At 37.7% G+C, this 13,493-nt stretch overlaps 2 protein-coding genes across 2 annotated transcripts; one reads left to right on the top strand and one right to left on the bottom strand.

Moving 5' to 3' along the window:
* LOC104783810 (F-box protein At3g62230-like) lies at nt 6,060-7,451 on the bottom strand. Its single transcript, XM_010508913.1, has one exon. It carries the CDS (start codon nt 7,449-7,451, stop codon nt 6,060-6,062), a length of 1,392 nt encoding a protein of 463 aa, XP_010507215.1.
* On the top strand, nt 8,996-13,393 carry LOC104780390. Its single transcript, XM_010504883.2, has 10 exons — nt 8,996-9,156; nt 9,391-9,488; nt 9,588-9,776; nt 9,860-10,039; nt 10,179-10,363; nt 10,772-10,867; nt 11,149-11,194; nt 11,357-11,463; nt 11,544-11,648; nt 11,745-13,393. The coding sequence occupies exons 2-10, from the start codon at nt 9,440-9,442 to the stop codon at nt 13,092-13,094; spliced, it is 2,307 nt and encodes a 768-aa protein (XP_010503185.1). The 5' UTR covers nt 8,996-9,156; nt 9,391-9,439; the 3' UTR covers nt 13,095-13,393.

Below are 13,493 nucleotides of genomic sequence, written 5' to 3'. Positions count from 1 at the left end.
TGGGGACAACGTAATCAGGACTGTGTGGGTAAGAATGTTTGCAACCTTTTTCATTAAGGTACTAATCTTTTTTTTGCCTTCAACCCCAAACACCAAGCTTCAGTACGTACATACTTATTTGTTATATAATAAAATATATGCTCTATACCTTGTAGNTATATATATCAAAAGATTAAAAAATATGTTATCAAACCTTATATATATTAACGATAATTCTTAAACATCATTTATGGTGTTCGTTAATAATATTTTTCGATTTAAGTTTTTTTTCATTAATAGAGTTTTTGGTGTTTTTATAAAATTTTATTATTATAAAATTGCATTTTTTTAATAATTGTTTGTTTAGCCACTGTCCTACCCGTTGATCAACGAGTCATAAATTAACACACCCATTTTAACCGACAAACCAGTCGTTCAAAACGCTGAATCAAGGTTCAAATGGAAAACATTCGCTTCTGCAATCACAACCGCAACTGCTGCATTTAAACCAGTCAATCCCTTACTAATGTAACTACAGTATTCTCATATGTCAGGTAAAGCATTGGGCCAAGGCACATGATGTTAACAGTGGCCTACACCGAACCCTGAATTATGTATCCATAATGTTGCTAGTCACTCTTCATTTACATGTATCAAATCAGTAATATTTTAAGTTGTATATGCTTAAAGTTTGAACCAATCTGCTTCTCCTTTGTCTTGCGCAGACTCAAACTTCTTAAAATGGGGACAACGTAATCAGGACTGTGTGGGTAAGAATGTTTGCAACCTTTTTCATTAAGGTACTAATCTTTTTTTTGCCTTCAACCCCAAACACCAAGCTTCAGTACGTACATACTTATTTGTTATATAATAAAATATATGCTCTATACCTTGTAGTTGCAATCTGTAGAGTACCTTTGGATGCAAGTGTTCTGCGTCAGTGCAATGCATAGTCAGTCTTTGAATATCCAAAAACTGGGAAACTACTGGTATAGTGAGTTAACTGTACCCCATCCTTATTTTGGTAGATCGTTTTACTAATATTGTTTTTGCTTAGCATAAGTTTTAAACCAATCACGAATGACGAACCATATATATTAAAACATGGATATACATCGAAATGCAACACACAACTTATTTATTTCTTTATCTAGTTATCATGCAATCATGCACCCTAAACATCACACTCAGAGCAAGACCCTACTCCCACACTTAGAGCAAGGCCTCATGTTTAAAGATACAAGACAAGTTTACGAATTGCATAAGCATATGCATGAGAACGAGAGGATTTTTACTTTGGTTTAAGTGGGACTGAATGTATCTACCTACATATTTTGCATCTGATAGAGAGCAGAAGCTTAATAACGGACGAGAACGCTAGATCTCGAGGAGAACTCGGATTTACGAACGGATCTTGCTTAGAACGTCGTAACTTGACGAAGAATCAATAGGGATAGGGTCGAGATCGGGAGCGATATCGACGTGGTTTTGCAAGTCCTCCTTGCAGGGCTTGAACACAAGCTCTTAGGTTGAGAGTCCTCCTTTCTAGGCTTTACACAAAGCTCTCGTAAAACTTGTTTATTTAATAATGGATAATTACACAATAATGAGACTCATGTCTCTTTAAATAAGAAAACAAAACCCTAGTCTAAATGTTTAACGACAAAATTATGGTTTTAAAACCCATGGACCTAAGGCCCATTAACATGACTTAAACAAACAACAAAGTCGTTAATGACGTGAAGATGGGCTGCATCAGTCCCTCCGGGTGAGAAAGAAAGATTCGAATCTGAAATCTTTTGGAGATATCCTTTGTCCACCAATTCATAATATTGACGCTTAAGAACTTCGTGACGTTTCTTTTTCCGCTTCAAGTGCAACGTGCGAAAACATCCTCCACATAGAGTCTTTGTTAAAACAATTGTGGCTTCCAAGCTCGCTTGAACACGATTGACCACGAGATCAACACACAATGAATATTTGGCGTTAAGGACCTGGCGGTGGAGCAAAATATGCACCTTTAACACATCAGCAGCAGCAAGTACGACACTCAAAGTACCCACAACAACCAAAAGGTGACCCTTCTTGTAGCGAGGGTAATCCCCAAACAGCTCCTCAATGATGCTCTTTGTGATTTTTGTGTGAGAAAGACATGGGGCATGCATATCCAAGCTGTAACAAAGTAGCTTCCACATCAACACAACGAAGACTGCATTTTTTATCTGCTTACCCACCATGAACCGAAGCTTGTTAGAAAAACAAGCCAAGGTGAGGCTTTATTTTCCACACGTTAATAGCTTTCTTGAAGCGCAAGTAACGACTCTCCAACAACTAAACGTAGTGGATATGAAACAAGAATCATCTAGTGGGCTACGAACAGTTCGGTTTACCCATATAGAAACCCCACATGATGTTTTGAACAATATATCTGAGAAGATCGCCACATCACGAAAAATACGATGTTGCGACACAAAAACCACAAGATCTGATCTCGGACCCATGTCGAAGAGGTTCTCGGGGGAAGGAGAATTTTGGCCTCTGACACGTCACCAACAAAAATATACCCTACAATCACATGGCGACACTTCTCCTTGTTAGTGACATCCATTATAAGTTGGTCTATGTCTTCCTCATTGTAAATCAACACGTCATCCCTCCACCAAAGAGGCAAAGACACATCATGTACTCAATGAAGAACCTTAAATGTTTGATAGGTACCACTCCGCTTCTTGGCGTAGAAGACTCAAGTAAGAAAACATCAAGAAAATCACATTTAAACTTGACATGATGCCTTTCGGTATACACACAAACATCTGATACGGCTCCACAGAGGGCTGCAAAAACTTTTGAGTCCTTTACTTCTTGCTGAAGAAACCAAATGTGAAGAGACACTGACCGCACCGGTGGAAGAAGTTGCTGACGAGTATGGTTTGTCGTAGCCAACACTTGGCTCTGCGTGTGGAATGTTCGTTGATGAACAACTCTTTCATTGGTCAGGACCCCTATGACCAGAGATAACCGAGTATACAATGACAGCTGGCGGTGATCTATAAACATTTCTTCTACTGAGGAACCACCACACGAACTAAAGCTCACTCGAATCTGGAACACGTCAATCAATTTTACCACTTGTATGCAATATTCCCGATGGCGTCTATGCTTAATCCTCCCAATATATGCCCCCTCATGCACATCAAAGTCAAAGGACATTAAGAAGAACTGAAACACGTTTCTTCTTTCACACGTTGTTGTCACTAGTGCACACGTGAAGAGACTGAGACACATGGAATCGGTGGCCACATAAGATACTCTCACAATCTCACGTGATAATAGTATCATAAGTATGATATGGTGAACGCATACATACACTACACGTCTATTTCTTGTAACCAAAGCTCCACTGGGGAAGAAAAACATAACGTGATTTACGTGACTTACGTCTCCACCGTTAACTGCAGTTGCGTCACTTTGACAACAAGATGAAACTTTCTTTGGGTTTGTGCTTCCAAAATCCCAATTCATGACCATTGTAGCTGAACTACACATGTGAGTTCCATCATCTTCTTGATTTGTCTCATAGAACACATGTAAATCTTCTCTTGGTAATCTCGCTTGAGGAGAAGGTACACGAGGTTTTACAACCTTGGTGTCCCCAATTTCCGTCCTCCCGCGTCCGTCTCGAATAGAAGCATAATAACTAGGAGTTTTACCAACATAGATAGCAAATTCCAGAGCACCATATACCTTGTCACGGAGATTCACCACATTGTGGAGAAACAAAATCTTGCGTCGACCACGATCTGGCGGCTCTCTCTTGATCTGCCGGTGACAGTTTGCAGGAGAGAGAGAATAATTCTGGGGTCTCTTATCCAAATATAAATCTCCGTTATTCGCATCAAAGTTGTTGTAGACTGGAGTAAGTTTGGATAGTGAAAGATGTTTAAATAACACCCCGTCAGTCTCGATGAACTCAACGTTCTCGACGTCTACTTCGCCACCATCGTAGATAGAATCATGTACACCAATGTTATTAACATCAAGGCTAGTTTTGACACTATGATCAGTGTGAACGTCAACGTTTGTAACATCCGCACTAGCGTCGATGTCTTGAATTTGATCTATAGATGAATCACCATCTTCGTAGGAAACAACACAGGTCGGGTCGTTTAGCAGATCCATTTCGTCATCATTGCCCGTGTTGTCAATAATAACGTTGTCATGAAATACTTCTGCTTCGACATCATCTTCCTCTGTGTAGACATCAAAACATGCATCTCCCTCCGTAGTTGAAAAACCAAGACCATCAACATCACGAACTTCGTCGTCACCGCATACATTGAAGATTGGATCTCCGCTTTGATCATCGTCGTTTCCTGCACCACCAGTAACGATATCAACATCTTCCAAGTCTGTGACATCATCGACCTTGTTCTCAACGTCGTTGTTATCGTGGTCGACAACATCACGGTCTTCTTTATTATTGCCGTCGAGTGTTAAATCTGCATCATACACCACATTATTCAAATCTTTGTTATCACCATAGATATCACGAACGATGAAATCTTTGTCGTCAAAGTAACAACTCTCTTTGTAAGCCACCAAAGACCTTCGTCGTTTCAAATTTTGCAAACGATTATACACCAAACTATGGTAATGATGAGGCAAAAAGTGTGTGCATAGCTTCTGCTTAAGTTTATCCCAAGATTTAATAGGGTTTTTGCCAGCTTGCTTGCCTGTTTTCTTCACATGTTGCCACCATGTTGCAGCGTGTCCTCGAAATTGTTTAACCACAACTGAAACAAATCGATCATCTGAAACGCTTTGAAACTCCAAAATCTCTTCAACATCCATCATCCAATCTAGTAATAAATCACTAGTAAATCCACCGTGGAACTCGGGAATATCCACCTTAAAATCTGTGAACATGATCGGAAGGAAATCAAACCACCAGAAACGTGATGACTCTGATACCAACTGATAGAGAGCGGAAGCTTAGTAACGGACGAGAACGCTAGATCTCCTGGAAAACTCAGATTCGCGAACGGATCTTGCTTAGAACGTCGTAACTTGACAAAGAATCAATAGGGATAGGGTCGAGATCGGGAGCGATATCGACGTGGTTTTGCAAGTCCTCCTTGCAGGGTTTGAACACAAGCTCTTAGGTTGAGAATCCTCCTCTCTAGGCTTTACACAAAGCTCTCGTAAAACTTGTTTATTCAATAATCGATAATTACACAATAATGAGACTCATGTCTCTTTAAATAAGAAAACAAAACCCTAGTGTAAATGTTTAACGACAAAACTATGGTTTTAAAACCCATGAACCTAAGGCCCATTAACATGACTTAAACAAACAACAAAGTCGTTAACGACGTGAAGATGCGCTGCATCACATCTTATGTTGGATTTGGATTGGAGAATCTGTAGCTAGCTTTATGTAACTTGTGTCCGAAGTTACCTTTTATAAATTCATGTTTTCTTAATGCCAATTCGCCTCAGATCCTTTATACACATTTAAACTGAAAGATAAGTTAAATGATCGACCACCAAAATGATGACTTCAGATTCAGTAATATATTTTGGCATCACCCTGAAAGTAGCCATAATAGAAACTCAAATCTTTAAGAAATCTTTACACCGGCAAGAAAAAAATAAAAATAATAATAAGAGTGACATAAATATCTGAAAAATGCTTGAAGATGTGAACTGAGAATAGATGAGCATTTATAAGTATGTTAACTTTAATAAGTGAACGATTCTTGTCATCAATTTTCTATTTGCTCAATTGTGAATTGCATCATTTAATTAACACATTTATCTCCGTTTTTTTTTTGCGAGTCTTATATTGAAAACTTGTAAATGTGAGATTACGAACATTGAAACCCCATTTTGTTCGAGAAAAATAAATGAAAAACAACAATACATCAGGTCACACACCCGAATTATTCAGTTTAGAAATATGAAAAACAACAATATATCAGGTCACACACCCGAATTATTCAGTCTGGAAAAATGAAAAAACAACAATATATCAGGTCACACACCCGAATTATTCAGTCTTGAGATTCGTCAACCTTGCTTTAGTACAGATGGATAGACAAATCCGCCGAACTGGCCCTGAATGTTTCCCTCACAAAGTCGGCTTTTGCACGGATACGGTCAAGTCGATCCACGGCAAGTCCCATGGGTGCATACAAGTCCACCCGTTCCAGCACACGACAAACGCGAATCAGATTCTTAAGGAGCTGCAACTCATAAAAATCTCCACAGAAGTTCCAGACTTCTAAATATTTGAGTGTATTCTTGAAACACGGGTGAAAAATTCCAACCCTCCAATATCCGTTTGCATCGATCGGCACTCGCACCATTCGGACAGCGGTTCTAACAACGAGCTGAAAAGTCAGCGTCTCCAGATATGGACAGCTGTTGATCATGAACCTGATTCCGACGAACTCACGTGGTTCGAGAGTGGTCATCAGCACCAATCTCGTCGTTTTCATATCTGCTCTAAGGCGAAGCGGGTTGACATTGTCCTGGATCACTTGAATGAGGAAAGGACAGACGGTTACTGTCTTGGCACTAACCAAACTGCAAAGGAGGTCACAAAAATGTGTTCCTAAGCCAGCTTGGAATTGGCTCAGCCGCCCAAAGTCGAGCGACACTTCATCCATTTCTTTGTTTACGTTCCTCAACGTAAAGGAATGAACATTGCCAGCATACTTGAAGATGAGAATGCTTGGCAGGTCGAGTGAAGTACCCTGCACTGCGAAGACACAGTTCTTGAACACCAGTTTGATCAACCGGTTGTTAACTCCGGTTATTGCTCCGAGACCAACGTTCCAGCAATTTTTAATCTGTAGACACTCCAGAAGAGGTGCCTTTGGTAGCAAAGACGTGATCATGGCAAGCGGCATCCACCCGAAGTAGAGGAACTCCACAGAACCCGCAACGGCAAGCCTCGATGCATCAAACCGGCATGCGAGTAACTTGAGCTTCACCAGGCCGGTTAATCGGTAAAAGCTCTCCGGCATTTGAATCATGGTAGATTCAAATGATGCTTCTACTTCATCTCTGTTCACCCAAAGCCGGTCTGAGAAATCAAGAACGAGATTCTTGACTTTCGTAGCGGCTGCGAAATCTATGAGAGTCCTCATCTCCGCTTCATAACCAATCGGCCTATGAAAGGAGAGTTCGAACGTATCAACGATCCCACCCGTGAACATGGAAACCCAATGCAAGGTGTAACCTACAAATGCCTCTCGTTTCGTATCTTCATCAACCCACGCTGGATAGGTTTGAGTGATCACAGCCTCTTGAAATGAGACGTTTCTCGTCTCTCGGCAAATATTTCTCCAACGTTTAGATAAAACGCTGGTCCTGAGAGCTTCCTTGAACGTCAGATTGGAAATGATTAGGACAAGAAGAATGTCCGAAAGAGTCGAGATCATGTCGAGAGCATCTCCTGAAACCATTGTTAGAGATTTTTGAGAAAATGATGAATGGAATCAAGAAAGTGATTTGCTGTGTTTTGCTAGAAAGATTTTGCTGTGTTTTGCAGGAAAGAGTTTGCTGTATTCAGGGGTCAAAAACTGTACTTTAAATATATGCTTCTATCTCTGATTAACTTGGTAATTTGTTCTCTAGTCCAATGTAGTTTTAACTTAGCTTTGTTTGACTCTCTTATACATGTAAAGTCATAATTAGTTTTTATTTAGGCCTTGAATGGTAGTAGATTCTAGAATAGTTTTTGGATTTTGTTTTTGAAAAACTCATTTTTTCTCCAATCAAGATTTTAACCTAAATACATTCCCTAAAAAATAAGAAAACTAGTTTTTTGGATTTTCTTTACAATCCTTAATAGAAACCAAAATCCACATAATTAGAGATTTTAAGAAAACACTCACCACATTTCTCATTTTTTTTATTGCAAAAACTAAAAACTCAAAAACTAAAAACCAAAAACCATAATTTAAAAACTATTTTAAAACCCACTACCATTCATGGCTTTATTTTATTTTACGGACGATTGATGTTCATATGGATTTTATTCCAAACATTTGCTTCCCAGATTTCGATTTTACCAAAAAATTGCCTATAATAGTTTCAATTCAAATGCATAATTATATCATAGGTGGTCAAAGAAAAAGTTCAACTATATTTCTACAATAAAGATTATGAAAGTCAAAGATAAAATATAACTTTCCTAGAGCCATTTAAGAACATGCATGTATTGATAAATGGTGCATCTTCAAAAATAGTTTTTTTTTCTTATGTCATTTTTCAAAAATATTATTTTATGTTGTCAATTTTCAAAAATATATATTTTCTATGTATAAAATGACTAAATTCTAAGTCGCAAACTCCAAATATTAAAATCTTACCCCCTCAAAACCATACCCTAAATGTAAAATAAAAAATTTCAACTTTAAAAAAAATTCTAAAAATTAATTTAACATATTGTAATTGTGTACAAAAAAAACAAAAATAAAAATGTTAAAAGAAAGGTATTTTTGAAAAAAAACGTATCTCAAAAGAGACATTTCTAACAAGTTATTAATTAAATTAGTAAATCAATTATAATTTTTTTTGTGGTTAAATTATCAAATATCACATTATTATTCTTTTTTTTGTGGAGTTTAATCGACATCTTCAGCATCGAGTTTAAGGTTATAATCAGTTAACTATGATTTATGCTAATTAATCGATTCATATTATTTTTTGAGTTCAAATAATTACAGATTACATTATTTATGAATAACTTTTTTTTAACAGCATTTATTTATGAATAACTATTTACAAAGAAAACAATATTTTTTCTTTTTGTATAAAATATACTTATTTAAAAAAAATACATATATTCATAAGATCTTTTTTTTTGGTCAAACATATTCATAAGATCATATAAAATATCTTTGTACAAAATCTTTAAAAAGGCACTCCTAGCTTTGGTAATTTAACTACTATAAAAACCTAAATAACTTAGACATAAGTACAATTAATGAAAAAAAAAAAAAAAATTAACAAGACAGCCACCTTTTTGTCTCTCCCTCTCTTCTCCATACAAAATTGTGGGTTTCTCAGACTTGTCTCTTGCCACGGTTCCCGCAACGGGACCGTGACACCGTATCATCTCCGACTAGTTCGTCGCCTTCTCCTCTGGCCAAAAACATTCCTCTGGTGCGTGTCCTTAATTCCCAAAATTTTATTGCTTTCCTTCAGATTACGAAACCCATACCTTACTTTTTGAGTACAAAAATTGAGTCTTTTGTACTCAAAATGACTCGAATGCTATAAAAAAAAATGAACCTTTAGATCTTAGTTTGATAGTAATTAGGTTGTAGGGATTCTTATTTGAATCTCTTTTGATTTCGTTAATTTTGATGTTGAATGGTTTCTATGTTATATTTGCAGGTTTTAATATCTCTGCTTCTTGACAATAAGGAGTAGACAGAGAGGTATCATGAACTCTCGAGGAAATGTGGCTGACGAAACAAACGTTTCGAGTAGAGGTTAATACTTTTTTACTCTTTGATGAAAAATTTTCTTAGATTGTTTGTGTTTATTTCAGAGTTTCTTAATCATTCTTGTTTGGTTTTATGGATTGTCAGCGATACGAAGGAAGGTGAAGAACACTTTGGACATAGCTATAACGAAATATAAGATTGATAGTTATAACTTAGTTGACCTTGATAAGGTATTAAATGATGTCTACTGCTCTTTTCGACCGGTTTCTGCTGATTACGATATTAGGAAGGAATTGGTGAGAAGCCTTAATGTTATGGCTGTTGATATCTATGGTAATATAAGATCTTTTTATCTTATTTAGCTTGGCTTATATCGAATGTTAGCAGAGGTTTTATTTATTTATCTTGTTCGTTAGGTGATTCAGAAGAGAAGAGCCCTGTTCTTGAGGCGTATGGGTCTTTTGTGATGGATATGTATACCTCTCAGAGTGATTTGGATGTTTCTATTAACTTTGTTAACGGAACATCTGAAGTTACTCGTGAAAAGAAGATCCAGATACTTGAAAGATTTGCTGAAAAGCTCCGTTCTTTGGAGGGTATGATATATTTTGTTCCATTCTTGTTGCTGATTCCATTATGAGAAATGAAATTATGATTATTACTTATTAGAAGCTGTTAAGGTCTATGCCAACTCTCATTATTGCTTTTTTTATATAACCTAAACTTCTTTTGTAGGAGAAGGGCATGTTAGGAATGTTGAATCTATCGTCACTGCTAGGGTGCCAATTGTCAAATTCTTTGATCATGGGGCTGCTGTTGAATGTGATTTGTCAGTCGAAAATAAAGACGGCATTTTGAACTCGCAGATCATTCGCATCATATCTCAACTTGATGGCAGGTTTCAAAAACTTTGTATGCTGGTAAGATTTTAAGTTCTGTTCTAATGGCTTTTGTTATCCTTATAGTGCTATTGACTTGCTTGTTTTTCAACAGAATTTAGTTTTTGTTTGCAAGTTAAAAACTATAAAAGTTTCTTCAATGACTAGAAGTTGCTAGGGTTTTATATTTCTTTTGAGCTGCCTATGGTTTGTTGCTATACTTTGTTAACTCAGTGCTGATGAATTTTTCAGGACAATTTTCTCTTTACTATCTAAGTGAAGTAACCGCATGAAATTTAAACTGTTAGGGCATGTTTGGCTAACCATAGTTTTTAATTGATGAAGTAGTCATAGTTCAAAACGAGCATATAGATGGTTTATTGTTAACTCAGCTAGATATGTGTAGTTGTGGTCGATATATTTACTAATGTGACTATTCTCATATCTCAGGTTAAGCATTGGGCCAAAGCACATGACGTTAACAGTGCGCTACACAGAACCCTGAACTCTGTATCTATAACAATGCTAGTCGCTCTTCATTTACAGGTATCAACTCAGTTACCCTTATTATGTTGGATGTCCACTAGATTATGTACTCTTATTGTTCCAGTTACATTGACTTTCAGGATGCCCAAGTAGGTAGTTCGTCTGGCTGTTTAATGTGTTTCTTTTACTCTCTAAAATCAAGTTGGATAAAAGTGTTAGGTTGTTTATTGTGTCATTTTAAGTTGCATGTGAGTATCCAATCAGATACTCTTCAGGCTTTGAATGTTCAATGAGACAATACTTCCAAGTCTAATTTGCTTCTCCTTTGGTCTTATGCGCAGACTCAATATCCTCCCATTTTACCTCCATTCTCTATGCTATTTCAAGGTAACACTAAACTTCGTAAAAGAGAACAGAACACTTGTGGATTGTCAAATTTCAGATTACGTTTTTGATACTCGTCTTTCATATCCCTTTGTTATCCTTCTTTTCTTGTTTTTGCTTATATGGTTTTCCGTTAAGACATTAAGTGACCCTTTTCTTTTCCAGATGGAATGGATCCTCCTAATGTGGAGGAAAGGACTCAAAAGTTCTTAAACTGGGGACATCGTAATCAGGAATCTCTGGGTAGACTGTTTGCAACATTCTTTATTAAGGTGTAATATCTTTTTTACCCCTAAACCCTTACACCAATTAAAGAACAAGCTGTTATAACAAAAGCATTTGTGTCTTGCAGTTGCAATCTGTAGAATTCCTTTGGAGGCAAGGGCTCTGCGTCAGTGTGCTGAATGGTCTTTGGATAGCCAAAAAGTGGAAAAAATTTGGCATTGCGTCCATTAGTGTAAACTCAATGAAAACTCTGTTCAGTAATATACTTTATTTGCATTCTTACCTTTTTTGTCTTATGTCATTAGTAATTTTTCGTGTATCTTAACAGGTTGAGGATTTTACAAATGTGTCTCAAAATGTTTCAAGGCGGGTTAATGGCGCAGGAGCCAAAAAGATATACCGCTCCATAGACAGAACCGTTGAAGACATTTTTAAATTCCTCAATGGCAAGGTCACTGGGACAGATCTCAAACACATGTTATTTGGCCAAATCCCTGTTGTGCATCCTCCTCCTGTGGCGCCACTCAATGGAAAGACTGGGGTGTTTGGCCAACAAGATTTTGTGGAGCCTCCTCCTGTGCCGTCATTGTTAAGCCAACAAGCTGTTCTGGATCCTCCTCCACATGTGCTGCCACTTACTGGCGCTGGAAGACATCTTAAACACAGGAAGTTTGGCCAGCAAGCAGTTCAGCAGCCTCGTCCTCCGGTGCCGCCACTCAATGACCATAGCGCTAGAACACATCTCAGAGATAGGTCGATTGGCCAACAAGGTATTGTGCAGCCTCGTTCTCCTCTGCCTTCACTCAATAGCAATACCACTGGGACACATCTCAGAGATAGGTTTTTTGGCCAACAAGCAGTTGTGGAGCCTCGTCCTTCTGTGCCGCCACTCAATGGCAACATCTCTGGAACATATCTTAGGGATAGGTTTTTTGGCCAGCAAGCAGTTGTGGATCCTCGTCCTCCTGTGCCTTCACTTAATGACAATATCTCTGGAACACATCTTAGAGATAGGGTGTTTGGCCAGCAAGCAGTTGTGGATCATCGTTCTCCTATGCCGTCACTCAATGACAATATTGCTAGAACACATCTTAGAGACAGGTTGTTCGGCCAGCAAGCAGTTGTGGAGCCTGGTCCTCCTGTGCCTTCACTCAATGGCAATATCTCTGGAACACATCTTAGTGATAGGTTTGTTGGCCAGCAATCAGTTGTGGAGCATCGTCCTCATATGCCGCCACTCAATGTTTACCCACAGCAACCTCATAACAACTACAGAAACGGGTTCAGCGGTCTTCCTGAAATACATTACAACAAAAGAGTTTGTTTGGGAAACGGATACAGAGCTGTAGAAGAAACAGGTTACAGGAGAGAGGAAGAGAGATACAATGATCTCAGAGAACTCCGAAACAGGTATATCGGATACTGTACTGAAACTCCCCATAGGAATGATGATAGATATAGGGGTGAAGAACCAATGCCTGTGGGACAGTGTTATGACTATAGTTTAAGAACTGGTCCGCCACCTCCACAGGCACACCCACCATATGGTAGAGATACTTATGAGAATTTTCGTCCTCAAAACCCTTCCCGACCACCTCCACCTTATGGTAGAGATAGTTATGAGAATTTCCGTCCTCAAAACCTTCCCCAACCTCATTCTGGTAGATCGTTTTACTAGTAGGGTTTTTGGTCAGCAAAGTTAAAAACCAATCACCAACCATTTTTTCAAAGATGAATATAGTAACTTCATGTTATATATATAATTGGCGGAGAGTACAGGTTTTGGTTACATAGGGATTAATTGTGGAGAAGTGGAACTACAGTTTTGTGTGATAACTGAGAAGTCATAAGTGTCATGAATGTCTGTATGTTTCTTGTTTAGCTGGGATATCTTTTTAGTATTTATGCTGGATTCGGTTTAAATTTGGATTTATGTAAGATTTAAGTTAAATTGCTATTATGAACTTCTGCAAGATATATCCTTTGATTTTGTATTTTTTAATCTCTCTTTAGTTTATAATTTGAATGTTTTCTTTTTCTTTCAATTCTTCAAAAAAAAAAAAAAAAAAAAAAAAAA

Source organism: Camelina sativa, chromosome 4 (assembly GCF_000633955.1).
Source record: "Camelina sativa cultivar DH55 chromosome 4, Cs, whole genome shotgun sequence".
In the NCBI taxonomy this organism is placed as follows: domain Eukaryota; kingdom Viridiplantae; phylum Streptophyta; class Magnoliopsida; order Brassicales; family Brassicaceae; genus Camelina; species Camelina sativa.
The sequence above is the reverse complement of the archived record's forward strand: the minus strand, read 5'-3'. Positions and strand labels throughout refer to the sequence as shown.